Raw genomic sequence first — 23869 nt, forward strand, 5'->3', positions numbered from 1 at the left:
CAATAGCCACATTGTGGAATATTCTTATTCATATGCACTACCTCCAATCAAAGAAGAAGAAATACATTTCAATAATGTAAGATTACAAAGATCATATTCGATGGTTCCTTTTTTTATCAATGAAGCATTCCCTCTAGCACACTTACTGACAATTTGGATGCAATTATGCCAGACGAGATGGAAGAATAGAGTTGTCGCTTTTGTCATGGGAACCGGAATCCATATATGTCCAACCAACATTGTCAAAATTAGCAATGCCCATTATTAAAACTTCTAATGTACTTGCACCTCTATTCATTCCCATTCAGGTCTTACCCCCATTTACTCCCATTAAAGTATTATCTCTATTCTTTCTCACTGAGGTCTTATTTCTATTCATTCTCATTCAGGTCTTATTTCTATTAATTCCCATTCAAAATTCCCATTCAGGTCTTATCTTAATTCATTCCTATTCAGGTCTTACCTCATTCATTCCCAATCAGGTCTTACCACCATTTATTCCCATTCAGGTCTTATCTCTATTCATTCTCATTCAGGTCTTATCTCTATTCATTCACACTCAGGCCTTACCTCTATTCATTCCCATTCAGGTCCTACCTCCATTTATTCCCATTTAGGTCTGACCTTTATTCATTTGCATTCAGGTGTAATCTCTATTCAATCCCATTCAGGTTTCACCTCCATTTATTCCCATTCATATCTTACCTCTATTCATTCCCATTCAGGTCTTACCTCTATTCAGTCCCATTCAGGTCTTATCTCTATTCATTCCGATTCAGGTCTAACCTCTATTTTTTCCCATTCATGTCTAACCTTACTCATTCCCATTTAGGTCTTACCTCCATTTATTCCCATTTAGGTCTTACATCTATTCATTCCTATTCAGGTCTTATATCTATTCATTTCCACTCAGGTCTTACTTCCATTCATTTCCATTCAGGTCTTACCTTTAGTCATTTCCATTCAGGTCTTACCTCTGTTCATCCCCATTAAGATTCTACCTATATGCATTCCCATTCAGGTATTACCTCTATTCATTCCCACTCAGGTCTTACCTACATTCATTCCCATTAAGGTCTTACCTCTAATAATTTCCATTCAGGTCTTACCTCTATTCATTCCCATTCAGGTCTTACCTCTGTTCATCACCATTCAGGTCATACCTCCATTCATTCCGATTAAGATCTTACCTCTATTCATTCCCATTCAGGTCTTACCTCCTTTAATTCCCACTCAGGTCTTACCTACATTCATTCCTATTAAGGTCTTACCTCTAATCATTTCCATTCAGGTCTTACCTCCATTCTCATTCAGGTCTTACCTCTATTCATTACCATTCAGGTCTTACCTACATTCATTCACATTCAGGTCTTACCTCCGGTTATTCCCATTCAGGTCTTAGCTAGATTCATTCCTATTCGGGTTTTACCTATATTTATTCCCACTCACGAATTACCTTTATATATTTCCATTTCAGTCTTACCTATATTCATTCACATTCAGGTCTTCCATCCATTCAGTCCCATTCAGATCTTATATCTATTCATCCCCATTCAAGTCTTATCTCTATTCATTCCCATTAAGGTCTTATCTCCATGCATTTCCACTCAGGTCTTACCTCTATACATTTCCATTCAGGACTTGCCTACATTCAGTCCCATTTAGGTCTTTTCTCTATTCATTCACACAGAGCTTACCTATATTCATTCAAATTGAGGTCTTACCTCCATTCATTTCCACTAAGGTCTTGCCTCTATTCATCCTAATTCAGGTCTTATCTCTATTCATTCCCATTCAGGTCTTAACTCCATTTATTCTCATGCATGTCTTACCTCCATTCATGCCCACTCAGATCTTATCTCTATTCATCCCCATTCAAGTCTTATCTCTATTCATTCCCATTAAGGTCTTATCTCCATGCATTCCCACTCAGGTCTTACCTCTATACATTTCCATTCAGAACTTGCCTACATTCAGTCCCATTGAGGTCTTTTCTCTATTCATTCACACAGAGCGTACCTATATTCATTCCAACTGAGATCTTACCTCCATTCATTTCCACTAAGGTCTTGCCTCTATTCATTCTCATTCAGGTCTTATCTCTATTCATTCCCATTCAGGTCTTAACTCCATTTATTCCCATGCATGTCTTACCTCCATTCATGCCCACTCAGGTCTTATCTCTATTCATTTCCATTTAGGTCATACCTATATTCATTACCAATCAGGTTTTACCTCTATTAATTCCCATTCAGGTCTTACTTCTATTCATTCCCATTCAGGCCATACCTCCGTTCATTCCCATTCTGGGAATATCAAATCAGAATAAAAGAAATGGAGCTGGCAAGTGAAAAGCACATTCCAACTTTGGATACAAATTCAAGTTTTGATGTTACTAAGAATATTAGGTTAGTGTTCCCTTTCAGAGAAAAAGTAGACAAATATTTTCCTCGTTTTGAAACAACTGCGGAAAATTTGAAATGGTAAAGCGAGCATTGGACTATATTTTATTACAAAGTGTACTTACTGGTAAAGCTAGTGATATTTACCATTCAATGTCACTAAAGCAAAGTGCTGACTTTGATGTAGTTAAGAAATGCATCTTAATGGGTTATGAGTTAGTCCCTGATGCTTATCAGCAAAAATTCAGAAACTATAAAAAAAGAAGCTGGACAAACTGATGTCAAATTCTCAAGAGAAAAAGAGCAGTCATTTGATAGATGGCGCTTAGCCAAGAAAGTTGATTAAGATTATGAAAGTGTCAAACAACTTGTATGACTTTAAGAGTTTAAGAACTGTATCCATAGTGACATTAAGACTTATCTTGATGAGCATAAGGTTGAAACCTTGGAAAATGCTGCTCGTGCCGCTGACGAGTATTCCATAGCTCATAACGTTCCTTCTGTAGGCAAGTCTTCCACTCAGCAGTCTTCTGGCAGAAAAGTATTTCAGCCTAATACAAGCCCTTCCAAATCTCAATCTAGCACAACTTTTAAAAATCAAGCTTCTGATAAGCTTGGTCAAAAATCCTTGTCTCTTCTTACATGTACCTATTGCAAGAAGAAAAGGCACGTCATTTCTGATTGCTACAAATTAAAAAATAAGCATCAAAATCAAGACAGACCTATTCCAAATGCTCTTATTTCTGAGAGGTCAAGGTCACGATCATATATTGAAAGCAATATATTTGTTGGATCTAATAAACTTAAGTCTGATATTATTATGGAGAAATGACCCATTCACGTCGAAGGGTTCTATAGCACTCTTGGGTGGTTCGGTCAATCCTATCCCTATTAAAATTTTAAGGGACATAGGAGCTTCTCAGAGTCTTTTATTATCAGATAATTTGCCTTTTTCTGAGAAGTCTTCTTCTAATGAGAGTGTTCTTATTCAGGAAGTCGAGTGCGGCTTTGTTAATGTTCCTCTCCATTGCGTAAATTTGTCAGACTTAGTCTCAGGACCTGTGAGAATCCGAACAGTGTCTATTTTACCGGTTGAGGGCATTCATTTATTACTAGGCAACGATCTAGCTGGACTTACACTTGTAACTGACAAGCCTTGTTTGGATCAGAAAGTCGATTCTATTGAGAGAAAAAAAGAATTCCCTGATTTATACCCAGATTGTGCAGTTACTAGAGATATGGCAAAGAAAGCTCATGAGAATGATGTTGATCAGGAAAGCATTCCTTTAGCTGACCCATGTAGTAGTCAGGCTTTTGATGAGGTCACTTTCACTCATTGTTTGGATCAATCAAAAGGTATTGATTACAGTGATCCTCTTTTAACTACTCATTCTCTCTATTCTAATCAGGATGACAAATGCCAATCACTTTTTGTCAAAGTGGAAAAAGATCCTGAGAGCTCCTGTTTGTTTCAAAGGGCCATTAGTGAAACAGAAGCCACTGAAGTACCTGTTATTTCATTAAAAATGGAATTCTTATGAGAAAATGGAGACCTCCCGAGGTACCTGCTGGTGTCGAGTGGTCAGTGAACTATCAAATTGTAGTTCCAAAATCTTATACACAGGAAATACTTAGTCTGGCCCATGAAACTCCTTTAGCTGGTCATTTAGGGATTAATAAAAATTATCACAAGATCCTGACTCATTTCTATGGGCCAAAAATTAAAAGGGATGTTTGTAAATACTGTAGTTCTGGTCATACTTGTCAAATGGTAGGAAAACCCAATCAGAAGATATCTACGGCTCATCTGCAACCTATTCCTGCATTTGACGAACCATTTAGCAGAATTATGGCAGATTGTGTTGGTCCCTTACCTAAGACCAAGTCAGGTAACCAATACTTGTTGACCATAATGTGTGCGTCAACAAGGTTTTCAAGTACTTTTCAACGTCTAATGGATATGATTACCTCTGGTCTAGATAACTGTGATGCTTACATCGATAATGACATCATCTACAAGGACACCTGGAAAGAATATTTAGCGACAATTCGGAAATTCTTTGACAGACTCACTGATGCAAGTTTGACAATTAATTTATCCAAAAGTGAGTTCTGCCGTGCTATTCTAACTTTTGTAGGACACATCGTGGGATATGGACAAGTTAAACCTATAGATGCTAAGGTCAAGGCTATCTCTGAATTCCCTGTGCCTGTAAGTAAAAAGCAACTGATGTGATTTTTAGGTATGGTTGGATACTATCGGAAATTTTGATCCAATTTTTCCATACTTGCTGCACTTCTGACAAATTTATTGAGCAAAAAAACACAACAAAAAAACAAGTTTCTTTGGACTGAAAAATGTCAGGAGAATTTAAAAGTGCGTCATTGTGTACAGCTCCAAATTTCAGCCAATGATTTAACTGTTTGTTGATGCAAGTGATGCTGGGGTTGGAGCAGTATTGATTCAATAAGACGAAAATGGTGTTGATCATCCAGTGTGCTATTTTTCTAAGAAATTAAATAAGCACCAAAGAAATTATTCAACAACTGAGAAGGAATGTTTGGCTTTGATACTGGCATTTTGAAGTTTACATTAGTTCATGCTCCTTCTTCGATTATTGTCTTTAATACTTTCAGTGGCAAGATGAAAAATGAAAATCAAAGACTGCTAAGGTGGAGTTTGTTGCTATAGGAATATAACTGACATCAGGCACATCAAAGGAAAGGATAATAGCAGATGCATTTTCCCATTGTATAGAAATGTAATTTTTTGTGTATACTTTGTATAATTCATGAGTTCTTCTTGTTTTTTTTTTAATAAAAAAGACAACCTCATATCTAATTAATCAATGGCAAAAAAAGTTTTTAAAAAAATATAAATCTTTCTTTATCTTTATAGGGGGAAGTGTAATGTATATTTGATTTAATTTATATTTGATTTGATTTAATTGTTTGTTTGTTAGTTGTTTTATATATATATATATATATATATATATATATATATATATATATATATATATATATATATATATATATATATATATATATATATATATATATATATATATTCCATTACATGATACTGCAATGTAACTTTATTTACTGGATTTGATATTTCCCAGAAATTCAGTTCAGTTCTATGTGACCTGTTTTTTTTTTTTTTGTAAACAACTAATAATATAAACTTTGTATCTAATGCTGACCTAGTTCCTGACCTTGATTCAAAATCAGTAGGAGTTGAATTAAACAACTGGTTTTTATTATTTTTTAAAAATTCTTTCTCAGAGTAAGATTCATGAAGTGAAATCAAGGCCATACTTGGAGTACATGGCAAATAACATGTATCAGTTAGGTTTTTGCAGATTATTGACCCACATTTGTGCCATAGCTAGATGTATATTGATGTTTTGAGAAAGAATAGTCATTACTTGCCTTAACGATGGAGACGTCCAGGTGTCTTATGTTGTGACCAGTTTTTTTGTTAATTATTTTGTTTTCTTCAAATTATTTGGATTCCAAGAGATTATTTTTCCCTGGAAATTTTTGTGCTCTAAATTAAATTTTGGACAAGGACAGTTATCAAAATTTACACAGAATTCAAACAATGGAATATTATTTTCTGTGATTCAACAAAGAACTGTTAACACATCAGTATGGGACTGACCAGAGCATATGTCATTGCCTTCCATTTTGGATTTCATCAGGATTCGAACTCAGTTTCATTAGGACATTTTATTACTAGGACGTCTATTTTTTTAATTCTTGGATTATTCTTTGATTATTTTTGGATTTGATTTGTAAAACTATAAGTTCTTTGTCGCATTTTTACCTTGTTTTTCTAGGGAAATAAATTATTTGTTACATTTTACAAAGCTTGTTGTCACCACTCTTTTCTTGTTGCTGTTTAAAAGAGCTTAAACATGTAACACATAATGATCATCGATTCAGGGGGAGTAGTGACAACAAGACTTTAATGACAAATGGCAGCCACTGTGGCCATATTGGATGTCAGATCAGTACTATTTTCATTTAGGACCAACTAAACATGAAATCTTTTATTGAAAACCACAATGCTGATATTACCATCCATTTAGAATAAGTAGCATGTATAAGGTTAGTTATCATGGTAGCCATACTGGAGGTAGGATCAGCACCATTTTATCATAAGGATTTTTCTGGCTGAGACCCCATGCTGAAAACAAATGTTTCAATATAGCAGCCCAGGTGTCCGTATCAGATCAGCATAATTTTCATTTAGCACAACTAGATATCATAAGAAATCCTAAGGTAAAAATTTGGAACTCAGATCAGCACCATTTTCCTTCTGACCATACATACATCATACCAGTCTTATTGTGAAAATCCAACGTTGATATGATGTTTATTCATGAAGGCATGGTGATGACAAGATTTTCAAGATGGCTGCTGTTGTTGTTGTAGGGTTTAACGCCATTTTTCAGCACATGATAGGCTATACATGGCGGCCAGTATTAATGGTGGAGGAAGAACCCGGAAAAACCCGGAAAGAACCACCGACCCACGAGAAGCTACCGGCAAGCTTTCTCACATATTCACATTAGCCGAATCCGAGACTCGAACTCACGCAGACAGAGGTGAGATGGCAGTGATCCGTAACGGAGAGCGCTTTAGACCACTCGGCCACTCGGGGCCCCTCAAGATGGCTGCAATGGTGGCAATATTAGTTGTCAGATCAGCACTAATTTTACTTTGGACCAACTAAACATCATAAAAAGTCTTCTGGTGAAAACCTCATGTTAATATGACTTTTCATTCAGGAGGAGATTTTCAAGATGTCTGCACTGGTGGAAATACTGGATGTAAGAACAGCATCATTTTCATTTTTAGGACCAACTAGACATCATAAAAAGCTTTTTCATGAAAACTCCATGTTGATATGACCATTAATTTAGAAGCAGCAATAACAAGTTTTCAAGATGTCTACTGTGTCGTCCATATTGAATGTCCATCCAAGTGGCACATTTTTCATTTAGGACCAACAATACATCCTAAGAAGTCTGTGCTGATATGACTGTTCATTACATTTTGTTACAAAGATTTTAGTTTCTTTGAATGTATCAATACATATCATGCCAAGCAATAGACAAAATAATCTATAAAATAATCTGTAGCTGCCTGTTTAGCATGCTGGACACCTGCAGATATGTGTGTGGAATGTCACATAGGTAGATAACAGTGACATAAAAATGTTGGAGAAGGAAACAATTCCGCTATTGTACAATAGACATACTGTGAAATCTAGGAGCTCTCAGAGGACTTTTTAACTGATATGAAGATAGGCTTGGACCAAGTCTGCAGATGTAATTCTGTCATAATACAATTCTGAAATGGTTTCATCATTTTATGATGGCCAGGAATCCATGGAGGATGTACCATGTTCTATTACACCAGTGTCTGTGCTTGATGAGTGAGATGTGGCTGCAGTAAAGTGAGCAACTGATGAAGATGTTTGATACACAGTGGAAGATGTTTCTATTATCACAATCATTAATTCATCAGCTGTTCTTAATACAATGAGGAATAATTAACAGCTGATCAAAAACACATTTGGGCAGAAATTGACAAACAGTTACTAAACAAATGTGAAAGAATAACCAGAGTCATTTGAAGGATGAAACATGGATTTACTTTTAGAACCTGACTCAACAGAAGTTCTGAACTGAAGAAAAGGAGCAAAAATCATAGACTGCTCAACACAGACTTTCAAAATAGTTTTATACACATTATACATGTATTCCTATGCAAAAGGCAGTCCAGGTACCAGTTCCTGAATCTGCTTGTATTATGTTTTAAGGCTCCAAAGTGTTGCCAAACGTTGTGGAATGCTACTGAACCACAATCCATGCTTCGGCACCTAAGGTATCCATCTGCTCTGTGACAATGCACCAGTGCATAAATCCATTGTTGTGCCAGACTTCCTGTCAGAGAACATGATCCAAATTTTGTCACATCCTCCATACAGCCCTGATTTAGCACAAAGTAATTTTTTGCTTAATCCTGTTATCAAATAATTGCCAAGAGGCAGACAATTTGAATGCTGCCATGCAATTGGAAGAACAGTTTTCCAGTGTATGAACATATCAAAAAGAGATGACAAACTGGCATTTAATAATTAGGTGATCAGACAGAAAAAGTGTGCAGAGGTGCGGGGGGTGGTATTCTGAGGAAATGCACTGTTTACTGATCACAAACTCTGTCCCACAGCACACAAATATTCAAAATGTTTTAAACACCCTTCATACACTTACATCTATGTAAGTTAAAACAAATCAATTTATCAAAAAATGTTTGAAAGACTTTTAAATTTTTCCTAAATATATAGTACTTACTTGTACATGTAAAAGAGGTTGTTAGCTCCAATACTGCTTGTATATTGCAGCTGGAGAGGATTCCTTTGAAGTATATTTGAAACAGACCAAGGAAACTTGCGTAGATACCAACTGAGTAAACAACAGGTCATTCCATTTCAAAAACTTGTGACACTCTTTGGGTTGTCTGAATTGCAAACAACCTTCCCACAGTGACTCCATGTGGGTGAGCAGTCAAATGTACTCAAATTTACAGATCACTGACATCTCACCTCTCCCCCCATGGGTTCAAGTCTCAGAGCTCAGCCAATGTGGTTCTGTGAGAAAGCTTGCCAGTAGTATCCTGTGGGTCAGTGGTTGTTCTCAGACTCTTCTTCCACCAGACATACTGGCCACCATGTATTGCCTGTCATATCCTGATAAATGTCATTATACCCACAAAATCACAACAACCCCTTCCCACCATTACTTGCTACATGTTTTATGTAACAGGTACGCACCAGTCTTCATCCTCACCTATGTTTTCCCAAATTTGGATATATTGCTACTTGAAATTTGAATCCCCAACTGGAATAGTGTATAATGGTCCATTATTTGTTCTTAGATGAAAACATCTTGCTTAAGGATTAAATGTCTGTAGACACCAATCACATCTCAAATAAACTGGATATTGATGAAGTGCTGTTGCTTGCCAAACAGACATTATAGAATGGTTGTGCTAGGCAACTTTCATGATTTTCCAAATGGGAAAGTGGACATTTTTTTTGCTTGGCATTGAATGCTTGAGCAACCATTGTGAAATAGCAAGGTTTACAGTTGACAGCAGGCTAATGCAGTTTTCTAACAATACATTGTATGTACACTATCTCCACAACCTTATATAATGTTGATTTTGGTTATTTTTCTTTTATATTCTGAAAAAAAATCCACAAATAAATAAATAATCTTCATTTGTTCATAATCAAATTCATCCATGATCGTGATGACAGTCGACCGCTCCGGTGGCCTTGTGGTTAGAGCATCCACCTTGGAAGCGTGAAGTCATGGGTTCGAACTCCAGTACTGCTTGCATATTGCTCCGGTGGTCTAGTGGTTAGAGCATCTGACTTGGAAGTGTAAGGTCATGGGTTCGAACCCTGATTGAGTCATACCAAAGACTTACAAAAATGGTACTAACAGCTGCCTCACCTGGTGCTCACCATTAAGAGGTTAGTGTTAGGACTGGTTGGCCTGGTGTCAGGATAATGTGACTGGGTGGGACATCATGCTACGTGTCTGTGGCATGATGCCCCAGTGTTAGACATCACTATAAACTGCCACACTGCAGACATTGTAGCAATATGACTGAATTTTTGTTTAAAAGCTACGTTAAAAATCCTAATCACACACACTTGATGACAGTAAACCCATACGATTAAAAATATGGCTTCAACAGTGATAACAAGCTCAGCCAACTGGACACAAGATTACCTCTTTAATACATACAGATCCCAGCTACTTTCCAAACTGAAAGCTTATATTTCAAGTTTGATCAAAATTGGATCGGAAATATGGCTTCTTGAGGGGTAACCAGCTCAGCCAACCAGATGCATGATCACCTCATTAGTAAGCACAGATCTCTCTAATTATTGAACCTGTAAGATATCTTAATGATATAATCACATATTCCTAGTTTGATTAAAATCCTATCAAAAGTATGGCCCCAAGAGTGGCAAAAAACCAATCAGCTGCAAGATTAAATCATCATGCATGAATCTTGCTCACTACTGAGCTGATCAAAATCTTGACACTTCAAGTTTGATCAAAATCAGAAAAGAAATCTGGCTTCCGGACTTTCATATAAGTGCCACCAATTGGTTGCAAGGTCACCTTGTATGTGTACAGGGATCTCAATCACTTAACTTGTCCAAAATTGTAATGATATAAGGATATAATATCAAGTTTGATCAAAATCATATAAAAAATGGTCTCCAGAGTGGTAACAAGATTAGCCAATCAGGTGCATGATTACCTCATTAATATGCATGGTTCTTTCTCATTATAGAACCTGTCCAATATTTTGATATGCCCCCCTCCCCAAATGTGTGTGTTTCGCATTACACTGGGTTTAAAATTATGGTATGTATCTATGTATGTTTTTTTCCCTTTAAACATCATATATATTTTTTATTTTTACAGTAAATTCAATGAAATCAGAGTCTCCTACTGTGGCTGTATGTCCCTGTATGCAGATGGTTCAAATGAAGGAGACAAGGCAGGAGCTGCTCTTACAACACCCCACAGCATCATAAAACCTCCATTTTACTGCAGAAATTACAGCCATATAAAACTTTGAACTACACCGAACACTCTCAAAAAACAAATGTCATCATTTTCTCTGACTGCCTTTCTGCAATGAAAGCTTTGCAAAATCCTAAATATGACAACCTGTTATTACCCCAAATCTTACCGAAAAATGTATTGCTCATGTACTGAGGAAAAGTATTCTGTACTGTTGGCTGCCAGACAAAGAGGTATTAAAAGATCAGAAAAGGGCTGATAAATCTGTCAGAGTTGGCAGCAGTCACCCATTTCCAAAATGGAAGATTCCATATATTGACTTATATTTTTGAACTCATAACATTCTATGTACTTAACACAATATTTGAAATGAAAATACAATGACAAATTTCATAGCATCAAAATCGTCAAGTGTATCCTTTCATACATAAGAATTAGAGATGAAGTGGTATTGTGCGGATCATGTATATGTTGTTGTTGTTGTTGTTGTTGTTGTTGTTTTAGGGTTTAATGCCATTTTTCAGCACAAGATAGGCTATACATGGCGGCCAGTATAACTGGTGGAGGAAGAACCCTGGAAAACCCAGGGAAGAACCACCGACCCATGAGAAGCTACTGACAGGCTTTCCCACGTACCCATGCTATCTGAGCCTTGGACTCGAACCTATGCAGACAGAGGTGAGATGGCAGTGATCCGGAACGGTGAGCGCTTTAGACCTCTCGGCCACTCGGGGCTCCCTCATGTATATGTCTCCTAAAGAGTCAACCTTGACAAGTGTCAGTATCCTCTAACAGTGGTGAACAGGCATCCACCCTCTGACACTGAAGATTTCTGCTGTGAACTTAATTACGGAACTTTATGATGTCCACTTGAGATAATCTTTAACTTCTCCAAGGATTTCAATTTACAGAAAATAATATGATCCCATATTTCTTAGAAATTACATTTTTAATGATACTTTTATTTTATATACATTTTACAGAATTTTGACATCTTTATCCTTCTCTTTTGTTTTGAGGTATTTCAAAATTTACATTTATATATCTTCCTAAAGTATTTTTAAATGCAATTATTTATATTTACACTTTTAACACTTTACCTGTAATTGGCACCATATTATCCCTTACCCCAACACAAAGTTGTCCTTGTTAAAAGTATGTTTACATTCATTCATGAATAGCATTTAATTGTTTCAGTAAACTTCAATCTGTTTATGCTTGCAGACAATAAAAATACTTCTATTCTCATGGCCATGTGACTCAAGCATGGCGACAATTGAGGCTCCTCAGGGTTAATCATATCAATGACTTTTAGACAACTAAAAGAAACCTGTTTGGACTATAATACCAAACAATTAACTGAAGATTATACTGAACAATAGGAGATGCTTTTAAATAGGTACATGTAGTTAGTTAAGTAGTTAGGTAGGTAGGAAGGTATGCATCTAATGGTACCTCAGCATAATGCTACTATGTGCAAATTGAAAGTAATGTCCTAAAAATGAAGAACTGCAAAAAGTAGCCTTTAAAAAAACAGAACTGATGCTCTACTCACTGAAAAGAATTATCAGAAATTTAAGTTATGACTGTCTCTTCCTTTCAACTGCTGAGTGTTAATATCATCTTTGATACTCTTTAGCAATAAAAAAGGGTTTTAAAACAGCTGTTGTAGTGGACATATCAGATGTCAGATTGGCCCCATTTTCATTAAAAGACCTACTAGACATTATTTTCAGCTTTCTGGTGAAAACTCCTTTTCAATATGACCAGCAAGAGATTTTCAAGAGAGCCATTGTGGCAGATATAAGTCATACTGGATGTATGATTGGCACCATTTTCATACAGGACAAACTAGGTGTTGTAAGATGATGTCTGTCTGTAAAAATCCATAGCAATATTGACATCCATTTGGGTGAAGTAGACATAACAATATTTTCAAGATGACATCATGGAGGCCATGTTGGGGGTCAATTTACATCATTTTCTTCTGGACTAACTAGACATCACAAGAACCTGCTGATGAAATCCTCTTGCCAAAATGACTTACCATTTATAAGTAGACATAACAATATTTTCAAGATGCCATCATGGAGGCCATGTTGGGGGTCAATTTACATCATTTTCTTCTGGACCAACTAGACACCACAAGAACCTGCTGATGAAATCCTCTTGCCAAAATGACTTACCATTTATGAGTAGCAATAACAAGATTTTCAAGATGCCATCATGGAGGCCATGTTGGGGGTCAATTTACATCATTTTCTTCTGGACTAACTAGACACCACAAGAACCTGCTGATGAAATCCTCTTGCCAATATGACTTACCATTTATGAGTAGACATAACAATATTTTCAAGATGCCATCATGGAGGCCATGTTGGAGGTCAATTTACATCATTTTCTTCTGGACCAACTAGACACCACAAGAACCTGCTGATGAAATCCTCTTGCCAAAATGACTTACCATTTATGAGTAGACATAACAATATTTTCAAGATGCCATCATGGAGGCCATGTTAGGGGTCAATTTACATCATTTTCTTCTGGACTAACTAGACACCACAAGAACCTGCTGATGAAATCCTCTTGCCAAAATGACTTACCATTTATGAGTAGACATAACAATATTTTCAAGATGCCATCATGGAGGCCATGTTGGGGGTCAATTTACATCATTTTCTTCTGGACTAACTAGACACCACAAGAACCTGCTGATGAAATCCTCTTGCCAAAATGACTTACCATTTATGAGTAGCAATAACAAGATTTTCAAGATGCCATCATGGAGGCCATGTTGAGGGTCAATTTACATCATTTTCTTCTGGACTAACTAGACACCACAAGAACCTGCTGATGAAATCCTCTTGCCAAAATGACTTACCATTTATGAGTAGACATAACAATATTTTCAAGATGCCATCATGGAGGCCATGTTGGGGGTCGATTTACATCATTTTCCTCTGGACTAACTAGACACCACAAGAACCTGCTGATGAAATCCTCTTGCCAAAATGACTTACCATTTATGAGTAGCAATAACAAGATTTTCAAGATGCCATCATGGAGGCCATGTTGGGAGTCAATTTACATCATTTTCTTCTAGACTAACTAGACTCCACAAGAACCTGCTGATGAAATCCTCTTGCCAAAATGACTTACCATTTATGAGTAGACATAACAATATTTTCAAGATGCCATCATGGAGGCCATGTTGAGGGTCAATTTACATCATTTTCTTCTGGACTAACTAGACACCACAAGAACCTGCTGATGAAATCCTCTTGCCAAAATGACTTACCATTTATGAGTAGACATAACAATATTTTCAAGATGCCATCATGGAGGCAACGTTGGGGGTCAATTACATCATTTTCTTCTGGACCAACTAGACATCACAAGAACCTGCTGATGAAATCCTCTTGCCAAAATGAATTACCATTTATGAGTAGACATAACAATATTTTCAAGATGCCATCATGGAGGCCATGTTGGGGGTCAATTTACATCATTTTCTTCTGGACTAACTAGACACCACAAGAACCTGCTGATGAAATCCTCTTGCCAAAATGACTTACCATTTATGAGTAGACATAACAATATTTTCAAGATGCCATCATGGAGGCCATGTTGGGGGTCAATTTACATCATTTTCTTCTGGACCAACTAGACACCACAAGAACCTGCTGATGAAATCCTCTTGCCAAAATGACTTACCATTTATGAATAGCAATAACAAGATTTTCAAGAAGCTACCATGGTGGCCATGTTGGGGGTCAAATCAAGACCATTTTAATTCATGACCATCAAGACATTATACAAAGTTTTGTGGTGAAAACTCCATGCTGATATGAATTTCCTAACAATAACAAGATTTTCAACAAGGATGCCATAGCGGCCATATTGGATACCAGATGTGCACCATTTCCATTAAGGACAAACTAGATATCGGTAGAAATCTACTGGTGAAAGCACAATATTGATCAGACCAACCACCTAGCAGAAGTATCAATACAGTAGGACCTTTCTTGAAAGACCACCCCTTCTGCCAAAAAATAATCGTCTCTCAAGACAGGTGGTTTCTCATAACAGGTCATAACATTATATAATCAATAAACCTGTGCAAGGAGATTCTGGTCTCTCAAAACAGGTGGTCGCTCACAGCAGTAGTCTCTCAAGACAGGTTTTGCTGTAACAGGGTTTTTAAGACTGCAACTGTGGCAGCCATATTGGATGTCTGAGCAGTGCCATTTTCATTTAGGACCAACTAGATTATGGGATGAATATATGTGCAAAGTTTCACAGCAATCATCCAAATAGATTAGGAGGATAGTAATGAAAAAATTGTGCTAACAGACACACTGATGAAAGACCATCCCATAAGCTCTTCTGGTCTATGACCAGTGTTAGTAAATAGATATATAACCCTTTTAAAACAAACAGGCTATTTGAAATAAATAATTATCATTTGGAATGAATATTATTTTCACACAGCAAACTGTACTGTATTATACATGTATTTATATTCTGTTTATATTCTGCCTACATGATGACAACTGTCATGTCCAGTCTGTATTTCTCCTAAACATACCTTATTCCCAAGCTTTCTTTGGCTGTGGATACCGTTGGAGCATTTTGTTTACAAGCCTGCTTGGTAAATGTTTCCTTTTGGTGGAGTCCGAAGTATCTGCAAAGTCGGACTCGAGCTGTTTTTGTAATGCTTCTGCTTTTTCCTGGAAAGAATTGGAAAGCATCAAGACTGCATAAACTAAACCTACTTAGATAAACAGACATCAACATTTAGACTACAAATTTGGTAGGCTTAATCCTGTGATATAGAAATAATGTTATTGTGTAGAAACCTTATTTCTTCTTTCAGTCAAATGACCTTGACCGTTATCACTTCAATAGGCTTCTTTCATACCAAAAGTGCAAGCAATCCATAGAGTCTATTTACTGCAAATGGTGGAAAACCTGATTTTGTTTGTTGAGTTATAGTGATTTTGGCCTTTGACTCCAAATCAAACTTTTTTTTTTCCTTATCTCAAGTATGACATATCTACAAAGTTTGGTAATCAAAGAGGAAGGAGAGGTTGAGTTATCATGCAGGGACCTTCAGATCCTGAAATCAATAGTTTTTCAACACCCCAAATGCATGTAATCTAGAAAATTTAGTAACTGTTGATATGGAAAATTCAAGTTACCGTGCAGAAACAATTTTTCTTCTTTCAGTGTCCTTGACCTTTCAACTGATAAGGTTCAACCTTACACTAAGTGCAAGCTATTCACAAAACTAGTTCATACTCTAGAAATTATCATGCAGAATATGAAAATTTAACAGACATATGGACAATGTCAGACAGAAAGGATCATAGCATAACAAACTGCACTAAAAAGATGATGTATGAAAACATAAAAAGACAATGATATGAACATCACATGTTCAAAAGAAGTTGATGTATCAATTTTTTCCCCAATTATCTCTGTGATAGCTATTTTAAGAGTTGCTTTGTCAACATTTTAATATTTGATAAACTATAAAGTGTTTGTGAGAAGTTTTTGAGTGAAAATCCAACTTTCATATCATCATTCCACAAGAGGAATACATTTAGCAATAATGATTTTCAAGAGGACTACCAGGAGGAGTAGCATTCAGATTTTCAAGATGGTCATTGTGGACACATTTTATCATTAAGACTGGAGCCATCTTCATTTAAGCCCAAGAAGACATTATAGAAAGTATTCCAATGAAAATCCTAAAATTGATACTGTTCAGGAGTACAGCAGCAATACTATTTTCATGATGACTGCAATGGCAGAAATTTCTGATGTCAGGTAAATACCGTTTTAATTTAGGATCAACTAGACACCCAAAAAAGTCGTTCAGTGAAAACTCCATTTCGATATAACTGCATATTTCAGGAGGGCAGCATTAATAAGATTTTCAATATGCCTTGATAGCAATATAAGATGTCTAAGGGTTACCATTTTTATTCAGTATCAACTAGACCTAGTGAGGAATGTGAGTGGAAAATTTCATGGCAATCCTCAAAGTAGTTTAGGAGAAGTTAAGTGACAACAAACTTGTGCTAGTTAGTGTATATATATATAGACAGGCCACTGCACAAGTTATTCTAGATTATGACCTGTTGAGCTAAAATGTGTGTATTAGAAAATATGTGAGTACTATCTCGCAGACTGAATTTATACTTTTAACAACCTTATCCATGGGCCTGATAGTTGTTCTAAATACCAGGCATAAAAGGCAATAAGGACTATAGCAGCTTCACACCTAATTCAGTTATAATGTCACCTCATTTACATACAGCCCAACCCCATCAACTTGGAGTTGTCATCCTTCTACTTCTATTTATAACTATTACAATTCTCAATTATTGTTTTAGAAAAAAATATTTAAAACTTTAAATTCAAAGATCGTTCATACACACCTCAGAGATGCATCTATTTTGGATAACAAGAATCTATTGTTTAGAATTGAAAGCATTGTTTTGTCAGAAGAAATTACTACCAGAATAAATTCCAATATCTGACAGGGACTTTATGAGACAGTCAATGGTTTATGTGGGTTTTTAAATCTATTTTACATAATCACTATCATCAATCAAATGTTTGGCAGCAAAAGTGGGCGACGGCTAAAGCAGGATCAACAGTACGAAGTTAATCATTCCATTTTGAGATTAATAGGGAAGATTAAAAACTGAGTTGCATCATTATGTTTCACACAAATACTACCGTATATGTAACATTTTCCACATTTTTAACGTTTGCAGACTTACTATAGGAAAAACATTCTGAATGTTGAATGGTAAAAATTGTGACATATAGTGACCCAAACAGTTTTACCTCCTAAGTTTCTTTGTGGCTCAAGTGTCAAGATTTTTGACTGCACTATGAAAATTATGAAAATAAGACCATGGAGAAATGTTCCCTTTTACGGTAACAGAAAAATGGATAGGGAAAATGAATCATGTTGACGGCAAGAAAGACACCTATGATTTCAATTCAACTTCTCCTGTAATTAGGATGCAAATATGGAATGACTCTTGATTTATAATAGAAATGACTGATAAAGGCTGTTTTACCATATATTTTCCATTAAATCTTTGCAGGTGAGAAAGAACAAAACTGTGATAAACTATTAATTTTTTGTATCTATTAGTCATAAATTACCATATTTAAAAAGTTAAAACCAGAGTGATAAATAACTGCAAGTTTGTGCAAAAACAACCCTCCCCAAAAACAAACCAGTGTGTCAAAGACATCATCACCTACAAGCCCTGCTTGTCCCAAACCTGACCTCTTGGTTACAGGCCCTTCCAACTCTATGCCCTTAGAGTCAAACCATAATAGGTAAGAACAGATCCAATGACCAGTTTTAGATATATATATAAATCTCTGTATATCATTATAGGATGGGATCTCAATTCTTTTTCAAATTACAACCTGTTGGGGCTAAATCCTTGGAAGCTAGGGGTAGAACCTGAGGTTAATGCAAGTTGAAAGCATAACTTTCTCTCTTTTGGGCCAGTAAGTGTATATATAGTTATAGGGTGGGATTTCAACAGTTTTTATGTCATGGCCCAATGGTCAAATCTCTGTGGGTGGGGTCAGTTATTAGCTATATTGGCATTACACTGTAGATATAACCAAAAATGCCCAAGGTAATTAAAACTTTTAGATGGAGATTCATTTAAATAAAACCAACATATCTAGTGATGGAAAATTTAAGGATCTGTGCAAATGTCTCCAGATTTTTGCCTTTGAAGTTGCCATGGTTTATACAGCCCTTGAGAATTATAGTTTCAAGGTCAGTTTTCTAGGACTTCAAAAGTTGCCAGGAAAATATTGTTTTACAGAAACTGAACCTTTTTCATGTTACTTTGTTAACTATCTGTGATGTGCACCATTTGATCCACCAAATGTTATCCCATTCTGTTTATTTATTAATTATTTTTGGACAATAATAGAAAACCCACACTGTTATTAATTATAAGTGATATACTTTATTCAGATAAATTTAAGAATTTTTGGGGCAATATTCAAACATGTTTTCAACAAATTCATTGACTTTCCAAGGATAAAACCAACTTAAAAAAAATTCAACAGGTTCTCCAGGCAACACCTGAAATTCAAAGTTTCTTGAAGGCTGTATGACCCATGGCTGCTGACATCTGCCAGTACACTGTATACTGCAGTTGCATAAATGATGTAAGAACATTCTTCAGTGAGCCATGATTGCTTACTTGGCTGAGGATTGGACTCCTAATCCAAGGGACAAGGGTTCAATATCAACAAAGGAAAACCCAAGTCACCTGCCTCCATCTTTGGAACAGGCACCTAGCTTCCATTTCCTTGTCATGATATGACCAGATAAGGTACTGAGAAATACTATTAAAAACTGAGCAACCAACTATAGTTTTTTCAAAGGAATATACATAAATGAAAAATTTAGCAATATTAAAAAGAAACTTAAGTTAGTAAAGACAGATTTCACAGAACGAGGCAGATTACAAAGGAAAATGGTAGTAATACCAGCCAATGACTAAGTTACATATAAAGACCAGATCCAGAACAGATAATTACATAGTTCAGCCTTTTTCTGTAACACTAGATGATTGACTATGTCATTCTTATTCATGATTAATTGGAAAATTCAAGTGCATGCCCAAATTATGAAAAGACCCCAATACCTGATCCAGGGGTTCCCATCATAAATGTGTGAAAACTTGGCTCATCATTCACACATGCCAATTTTCAGATATGTTGTTGTTGTTGTTGTTGCTGTAGTGTTTAATGCCATTTTCAGCACAAGATAGGCTATACATAGCAGCCAGTATTAATGGTGGAGGATGAACTCAGGAAAGCCCGGAAAGAACCACCGACCCACGAGAAGCTACCAGCAAGCTTTCTCACATACCCACATTGTTTCAGATATGTGAGACAAGTAACTCAGGAGTTATTTTAAAAAAATGTATGCAAAATCATCCCATTCACCTGGATCCCTTTTGTAGGCAGAGATAAAAATTTACTAAATGAAACTTAGTATGCACTACAAAATTATCCCTAATTAACATTAAGTAAGTGTCCACATTAAATAGTTTCATTTTATACAATATGCCAGACTATTAAGTATGGTGTGGTTATCTCTGATCTGGTAATAGGTCATAAATCATTCAAACTGGTGTGTATAACTTTGTATTTCATACAAAATCAATATGATATTCACAACCACTTTTTGAAAACACAAATTTATATATTCAACATTTTCAGACAAAAATAATGATACATACAACTTTACAGGTGGAAAAAATTAATTGTATATTAAATACTCAGCAACCTGACCTGACCAACAGCAAAAAGAAAAAAAACTGCCCAAGAAAAGGGACAAAGGAAGTTAAAATATTGTAATATATACCCAATGTAAATACTATTGTTTGGGGGCATCATTTCTAACATCATTCATACATACAACTCATTTCTCCACATTTTCCTTGCTTTTCTTCCTATGACTGTGTTGAAATACAAGACTTTTTTTTCATTGAATATTTACTGTAAAGCTGTCATTTAAATTCTTCCTCCTATAGAAGCACAAATTTAAAATAGCAGTACCTCACATGAATTATTATCTGTGAGCCATTTCTTCTGACACCCAATGGCTTAGATGATTGATTTACTGATTTCCATTCCATAATTGGTTATTGACAACTTGCTATATATTATCTCTATTCAGAGAAGGCTGGCTCATGAATCAGTTGTTATCACATTATACCTGTCATAAATACAACCAACAGCTACTGTGTCCCAATCAATGGCCAAAATATGTTACGAGTCAAATCCTTGCGTTTGACCAACCTCTTCACTTTTGATGAATTGTTTGGCAAATTCATTGCCAACTTTAAGCCCCCTTCTGCTCTACCAACCAAAATAATGTTACTGCAAGTGATATTCAATACGCACTGCAAACTGTGATGAACGTGTATATGGATGAATATAGCCAACTCTATCTCAGTTTTGGATGAGCTTGGCAGTTTAAGATTTATTGCCAGCTGATATGACCATGCATCATATCACAACGGCCAATCATTTCATGTGGTTTATGATCTGGACTGTTGTGAAGTCCAGACACTGCATCAACTTTACAGTCTTGACACTGCTACATTTTACACAAAACTGGAAATCACACTGGTCCTGGGAATAGGAATGATTAAATTTACAGAGAAAAATGAAGTGCAAATTGCGAACTTTTAACATATGAAAAAGTTTGAATCTAGATTCAGCCTCATGATGCCACTGACCCATTCAAATTATATAACATTGGCCACCCAAAAATTCACAAGGGTCACTACTTTTTATGCATGTTTTGGCTACTGGTAAAATGAAGATTAGATAATAAATGTTTTCCAAAAATTATGCTTAAAACTTTAATTATTCCTCAAAAACTGCTAAATACAGCACTGTTCTGACTATAAAGAACAAATACAAATTATCTAATATTCCAAAACTGTTAGGTAACTTAAAGCTGAGTCTGCCAAAATTTGACTGCTTTTATCATTTCAAATGAAGTGAACTGGATGTTCATGGACTTCCAAACAACAGTCCAAGGTTTACTGCAAAAAATAATCCAAGTTCAACAAATTAAAAATTCATAAATTCCGAAAAGATTTATCAATTTTGAAAGTCTTGTTTTAAAAAAAAAAGAATTTCAGCATGTTTTGCATTACAAATGCTATAAGATTAAAAAATGTTTTAAAGAATAAAGAAATGTTGTTGTTGTTGTTCTAGGGTTTAATGCCATTTTCAGCACAAGATAGGCTATACATGGCGGCCAGTATAAATGGTGGAGGAAGAACCCTGGAAAATGCAGGGAAGAACCACTGACCCACGAGAGGCTACTGGCAGGCTTTCCCACATAACCACGCTAGCCGAGCCTTGGACTCGAACCCACACAGAGGCGAGATGGCAGTGATCCAGAACGGTGAGCGCTTTAGACCACTCGGCCACTCGGGGCTCCAATAAAGAAATGTGTGTGTATGTTTGTCAATTATGAAAAGGGGGCACAAGTGAAAATACACAACTGGACATTAAAGTTGCACTTTGAAACAGGGATGTACTTCCCTGACCTACCATGAAGGATAGTTGAAACATGATCCAATGACAACTTTACCATATATTTTATTTCCTGACCTGTTCTGATCTTGTTTTCATTATTAATTTGACAAATTGTGTAATAAAATATTTATTCTTTAGCACAGCAGCTGCAGAGTATGTACATGATTTTCCAAAATCAATGTGGGATATAAATAGTTTACAAATGAATTAGTTCTTTAAAATGTTTTGTACATACACTGCAACATCTCATCGATTCTTTTTCCTCTGAAGCTTTTGCAAATAGACACTCAGAACAAAAATAATTCCAGTTAAGTCAGTTAAATTTAGATAACATGCATAGTGCTCTAACGTAAGGTTGGTACACAGTAATTGTTTTTAAACATACATTTTGATATCCACATACATGTATTCCGATAATATGACATTCTGAACCCTTTTGCTTCTTGGACTTGACATAACAAAGCTTTGTTGATAACAATTCATCTTATGACTCAATATGAAAACTTAAAAGACACCTTCATGTTCTATAGAAGAAATTAAGACTGGCAGAAAAATAAAGTGATAGTAAAAGTTTACTAAAGAATTTTTGAAGTTCTCGCAAAAAAGATAATCAAACCACTTCAAAAAACTTTTTTTTTTCTTTCAACATTTTCTGCATTCTAATAATGTGCTTCATGCAATCCATTTGTAATTAACTTCCTTAATATTTTATAACTTTAACCAATAAACATGTGATTGAAATATGAAAATATAAAATAATCCTATGTAATTTTCAGCAGAGAAAAACATTTGATCAATGTATGTTAATTGGTGTACCAGACATGATGATCACCATTTCTGCCGGAGTATATGCATAGGGTCTTGTTACAAATGAAATTGATACTACCCGTTATCAGTAAATGGAAACAGGAAGGGTGAGGTTAAATCAAGACGATCACAATATAAAAGTCTTTGGTACCCCCAACACACCTGCTCCTCCAATCCACATCTCCAGTTTCCAATATGTTTGAAGAATGATTTTATTGACAAATATTTTTATATTTATCATTTGTTTGCTTTATTTCAACAAAAATATTTATATTGAGCAAGCTGTCTCTAATGTGGTGCATTACGACATTATGATCTTAAACTAAGTATAACAGAAAGAGGCAAAACCAACAAGTTTAGAAAAATTAACAAACAATTTATTTCTCTAAGTTACAAACTGAAAATTTAAGAGGAACTTACAGTATTCTGAATTAAATCCCAAATAATCATAGGTAAATGTTTTATGCCAAGTCCAAATGTTTAGAATATTCTGAATTTCAGTACTGAATGCGCTAATAATAATAATAATAATGAGGACTTTGTATAGCGCCTAATCTTTAGAAGCTCTAAGCGCTTTACAACATTAGACAACACCTATAAGATAAAAAACATATAATGATTACATTATATGATTACAAAAACAAACACCATGAAATTAGAAAACATTAAAAAAAAACATGCCGTGAATATTTAAGGTAGGAAACATTATTAGGTCTTTAAGTTTGTTCTTGCAGTCGAAATAAGTGAGTTTTGCGAGCCCTCTTGTTGCTGGGCCCTGGTATGCAAAAGAATGCTGTCCATATGACTTTGTTTTCATAGTGGGAATAATGAGTATACGATTGTCAGAAGAGGAGTGTGTGTAAGTATCTTGCTGGTGTGTACACATGGGTGAGGTCAGATAGGTAT

At 35.6% G+C, this 23869-nt stretch overlaps 1 protein-coding gene across 2 annotated transcripts in view; it reads right to left on the bottom strand.

The window, feature by feature from the left end:
* Positions 1-23869, bottom strand: part of LOC149803608 (small ribosomal subunit protein mS37-like) — a 73028-nt gene that overhangs the window by 16484 nt on the left and 32675 nt on the right. For both annotated transcript variants that reach the window (XM_089953360.1, XM_089953361.1), the window contains exon 3: positions 15618-15759. In XM_089953360.1, the coding sequence (XP_089809486.1) occupies positions 15619-15759 (141 nt within the window). In that variant the 3' untranslated portion in view covers position 15618. The remainder of the gene's footprint in view (positions 1-15617; positions 15760-23869) is intronic.

This window comes from Sinohyriopsis cumingii, chromosome 3 (genome assembly GCF_028554795.1).
Source record: "Sinohyriopsis cumingii isolate HCF-2022 chromosome 3, ASM2855479v2, whole genome shotgun sequence".
In the NCBI taxonomy this organism is placed as follows: domain Eukaryota; kingdom Metazoa; phylum Mollusca; class Bivalvia; order Unionida; family Unionidae; genus Sinohyriopsis; species Sinohyriopsis cumingii.